The sequence below is a fragment of the Aotus nancymaae genome, unplaced genomic scaffold, assembly GCF_030222135.1.
Source record: "Aotus nancymaae isolate 86718 unplaced genomic scaffold, 86718_ANA_hifiasm-v0.15.2.pri h1tg000003l, whole genome shotgun sequence".
Classification (NCBI taxonomy): Eukaryota; Metazoa; Chordata; class Mammalia; order Primates; family Aotidae; genus Aotus; species Aotus nancymaae.
Genome location: NW_026988414.1, coordinates 27,185,778 through 27,190,587, shown reverse-complemented (window position 1 = coordinate 27,190,587; position 4,810 = coordinate 27,185,778). Strand labels below are relative to the sequence as shown.

The 4,810-nt window shown below is 37.5% G+C and overlaps 1 protein-coding gene across 1 annotated transcript; it reads left to right on the top strand.

The window, feature by feature from the left end:
* Positions 1-551: 551 nt before the first annotated feature.
* Positions 552-3,165, top strand: LOC105707940 (olfactory receptor 13C7-like). Its single transcript, XM_021672100.2, has 2 exons — positions 552-1,436; positions 3,004-3,165. Exons 1-2 carry the CDS (start codon positions 552-554, stop codon positions 3,163-3,165), a joined length of 1,047 nt encoding a protein of 348 aa, XP_021527775.2.
* The last annotated feature ends 1,645 nt before the right edge of the window (positions 3,166-4,810 follow it).

The following is a 4,810-nucleotide window of genomic DNA, read 5'->3' as shown; positions in this document are numbered from 1 at the left end:
TGGGATTTAAAGACAAAAAAATGAAGCTTTGCATAACAGCTCCCTCACTTACTATAATTGTAAATAAACTTCTCACTAGCCTTCATTTTCTTCAGAGAATTATAGTGGTAATAAAATGAATAATATATGTGAACATATTTGTAAACTATAAAAAACTAAGCCAATGGCATTGTTAATTTAAATCTTTCTCAAACAGATTAAAGCATGCTCTCTTCAAAATATTGATTTTCAAAGTGGGATCAACTGCATGAGAAGTAACAGATGCTTGTTAAAAATGCAAATTGTTCTTCCCTGCCTCACACCTCTTGCATCACGATCTCAAGAAATGGAATACAGGGGCTTGCAAATTTTAATAAAACTACCAATATAATTAACAAATGTCATCAACTCACTGCTTTATGAGTTAGAAGAGGAATCCCAGAAGCTAATCTCAAAGCTGTTACCGCCTCTCTTGGTAGCAGAGATACGCTTGCCCCTCCCACACCAATTATCTCTCACTTCATACTTTAAGACTGTACCGACTGGTTAAACTCCAGGTATAAAAAAATAACATGGAAAGGACCAATTGGACAGAGATTGAGTTCATTCTGCAGGGACTTTCAGAGTACCCAAGAGCTGAAAAATTCCTTTTCGTGATGTGCTTGGTGATGTACCTGGTGACTCTCCTGGGGAACAGCACCTTTATCGTTCTGACACTCCTGGATGCTTGTCTCCACACACCCATGTACTTCTTCCTTGGGAATCTTTCCTTTCTAGGAAAGATTTGGTACACATCCTCCTTCATCCCCTCAATGTTGATACACTTCCTATCAGAGAAGAAAACCATCTCCTTCACTAGATGTGTGGTTCAAATGTCTGTCTCTTACACTATGGGATCCACCGAGTGCGTGCTCCTAGCAGTGATGGCCTATGACCGTTACATGGCCATCTGCAACCCTCTGAGATACCCCATCATCATGGGCAAGGCACTTTGTATTCAGATGGCAGCTCTCTCTTGGGGACTAGGCTTTCTCAACTCATTGACAGAAACCGTTCTTGCAATACGGTTGCCCTTCTGTGGAAAAAATGTCATTAATCATTTTGTTTGTGAAATACTGGCTTTCGTCAAGCTGGCTTGTACAGATATTTCCTTGAATGAGATTATTATAATGTTGGGCAATGTAATATTTTTGTTTTCTCCATTACTGCTGATTTGTATCTCCTACATATTTATCCTTTCTACTGTACTAAGAATCAATTCAGCTGAAGGAAGGAAAAAGGCCTTTTCCACCTGCTCAGTCCACCTCACAGTGGTGATTGTGTTTTATGGGACAATCCTCTTCATGTACATGAAGCCGAAGTCCAAAGACTCTGCTTTTGACAAGCTGATTGCCCTGTTCTATGGCATAGTCACCCCCATGCTCAATCCTATCATCTATAGTCTGAGGAATACAGAGGTACACGGAGCTCTGAGAAAATTAATGAGTAGACACTTGTTCTGGAGGAAATGATGACACACTGACACCTTTGAGTTTATGCATAAAATACACTACAAGTTTGAGACAAGACTTTTAAAGTTAGACAAGAAAAGCAATTAAGGTCATATGTTGAGTCAGAATTTCAGAGTTAGAAAAAAAATTGAAGATTAAGAATTTAACTATATTGCTTTATGAAAATGACTATGATTTCATTAAAATGTAAAAACAAGTGGTCTGTGAGAGTAAACTTTGGGAAAAAAGAAAAATATTTTCAGTAAGTCTTTCTAAGAAAATCCAGCTTAGTAACAATTAGAACACATTTTTCAGCCCTCTTTAAAAAAAAAAAAAACTATTTTGTATTTTTGTTCTTTTATTCCTGCTCTTTATTTTATCCAGGGACTGGATCTGGTCCCAACTTTCCCTTTCAGCTACATTATTTCAACCTCTCTCCCTGTCCTTTCCCTCCCCCTACCTCTTCGCACAAACTGTGTTCTATTTACTATGTAATTACCAGGTTATATCATTTTCTTTCACACCTAAAGACATTAGCACGTGCTATTCCATCTGCATTTTCACATTTCTCCTCAGGTGAAATCCTAACAATCTCATAAAGGACAGGTCAAGTGTCATATCCTCTGCAACACAGTCCAAAGTTTTCCCAGAGTTATTTCCTCCTCTGTGCTGTCCTGGACTTTATCTCCACTAAGCAATTTTTCTTTTATACTACAATCATTTATTACCTTCTGAAATTCTTCCCAGTGGCAGAACTATGGCTCACTGTTCTCTGCATAAAATCTAATGTCAAGTTAATTAAAAAAGAGTTGGCAGTAATTAACTGTTGAATTAATTAAAAATTTTAAAGGATGATAAAATGACGGTCTAAGTACCTGATTTAATACAGGGAGATAACTGAAATGTATACAATATTTCCTTTACCATACTACAATTCTGAAAGATTTTGGTAAAATAACAGCTGATTTTTAAATGTAGGGAAAAATAAGAGAAGATAAAGACTGAATAAAATATGCTTAAAAAATCATTTTGGCCTGGTAAGACAAAAAACCCTAGTAGATATTATTATCAAATAAGTAATTGCTGAGAAAAATGAATCAATTGCATAAATTCTTAAAGAACACTGACAATTTCAATTACTTTCAGAAGTAATTGAAAGTTCATTTAAAAAACACTGTTCTTTCTATTTGGTATCCATTGTTTCTGTTGAGAAGTTGCCTCTGTTTAGTTGCTGCTTCTCTGAAAAAATGTCTTTTTTTTTCTTTTGGTTGCTTTTCAGAAGAAATAGTCTCTTTTAAAATATTTTCCTTTCATTAGAAAAAACCTTGGACTGGCTAGTGAGTAATAATATATAGCTGTATTTTTTATAATAGATATATTTGTATAATATATAGTTGAGCTGCCTGGTACACTGTCATAGCCTGAGCTTGGTGAGGAACTCACCGAGGCTATGAACTTACTTGTGCAGTAAAACTAGTAAAGGTTTTCATAACGCAAAGGCATTGAGAAAGGCATCCTTACTTGTTCTGCCCAGCATGATGTTTTGGAGCCTGTGCGGAATAAGGGAGAGGTCAACGCGGAAGAGCAGCTCAGTTCACCGTGTCAGAGTCCACGCAGCATGAAAGGGGCATACACACAAGAGGAAGGTGTGGATCCTAGCACGTGGATGAGGACCACACCTGCGAAGAAAAGCTGACCAATAGAAGATATTAGAACACAAATGGGATAAGGAAAACACCTGCGCACCATAGGCAGGTGGTCTTCAGTGAGTTGTCAGAGTCCTAAATGGGGTGAGAAAAGCATCCGTAGTGGGATGGGGAAGTTCAGAATATGGGTGTCCAAGTCTGAGAGGGGTGAAGAGAGAATCCCTGAATAAAGACTTAAATGGAATGAAAGGATCACCTGAAAGGGGGAGAAGAGTCCGAGTGTGTGAGAAACAGATTAGGGTGAAGTGGGCATTCTTGAAGAAAACAGCCTTGCCTGAAGTGTTGGAACCCAAGCCAGTTGAGAAGAATGTCAGCGATCACAGCTCCCTGCAGCCTCGACCTTCACTGGCTCAGGTGATACTCCCACCTCAGCCTCCTGAGTAGCTGGGGCTACAGGCACATGCCACCACACCCAGCTAATTTTTGTATTTTTTTGTAGAGATGGGGTTTTGCCATGTTTCCCAGGCTGGTCTCAAACTCCTGGGCTCAAGTGATCAGCCTGCCTTGGCCTCCCAAAGTGCTGGGATTACAGACATGGGCCACCATGCCAAGCCAGGATTTCTTTCAAGGTAAGACTACTAAAGAAGAATTGTTTGTGTAGATGGAGGGAAGTTAGGGGGAGAGTCTGGAAATGTTTTCATTTTGTTCTCAATTTTAAATGATATCTTCACTGAGTATACACTTGTTGGTTGGCAGTTATTTTTTTTTTCAACATTTAAAAAACACTGTTCTTTCTATTTGGTATCCATTGTTTCTGTTGAGAAGTTGCCTCTGTTTAGTTGCTGCTTCTCTGAAAAAATGTCTTTTTTTTTCTTTTGGTTGCTTTTTATATTTTCTCTTTACAGTTGGTCTCTGAAATTTTATAACAAGGTTCTTATAGGTGGCTTTTTTTAACTCATCCTCCTTGATGTTGTAGACCTCCTTAAATCTGTGGCTTGATATCTTTCATAAGTTCAACAATTTCATTTGATATTTGACATATTTTCTTCTAATCCATTTATCTTTCTCCTCTCCCTCTGAGTGTCTAGTTATTTATATGTTAAACTTTTCCATTATATTCCATGTAGCTCTCACAGTCCTTTCTGCATTTTTCTTCCTTTGTCTTCACCGTGTGTCCAGTCTGGTTATTTTCTACTGATCTGTCTTCTGGCGTCTTAAGCCCTGCTTCAACCTTGTCTATTCTGCTATTAAATCTATGTATTTAGTTCTTAATACCAGTTATTGTGGTTTGGGGGTCCATAACTTCAATTTTTTAAAATACAATTTTAGGTTGTCTGGTGAAGTCTTCATCTTGTTATCTAGGCTCACGGCAGGTTAACATTAGTTATTTTAAAGTCTGTGTCTGATTACACCTATATTTAGATCACCTGAGGCTCTTTCAATTATCTGTTTTTGTCTCTTGGTCCTGTTTTCTTATTTGTAATTTTTTATTAAATGCCAGATATTATATATGAAAAAACATAGAATTTATATTTTAGTTATCCAAAGAAAATTCACTTTATTCTCTAGTAGAAACCCAGGGTAAGGGAGATTGTCTTATGTCAAAGATGGGTTGAAATAACTTAGAGTTGGGGACCTGATATTTGATCTGCAGTGGAAGGAAGATTGCTTCTGCTTATTATTGCTCTGCATTTG

What these genes read in the sequence shown, in the direction of transcription:
- LOC105707940 (XM_021672100.2), top strand. Translation starts at nt 552, where the DNA reads ATGGAAAGGACCAATTGGACAGAGATTGAGTTCATTCTGCAGGGACTT. An exon ending in ATAGTCTGAGGAATACAGAG is followed by an intron (nt 1,437 to 3,003) that starts GTACACGGAGCT and finishes TGTTCTGCCCAG; the next exon opens with CATGATGTTTTGGAGCCTGT.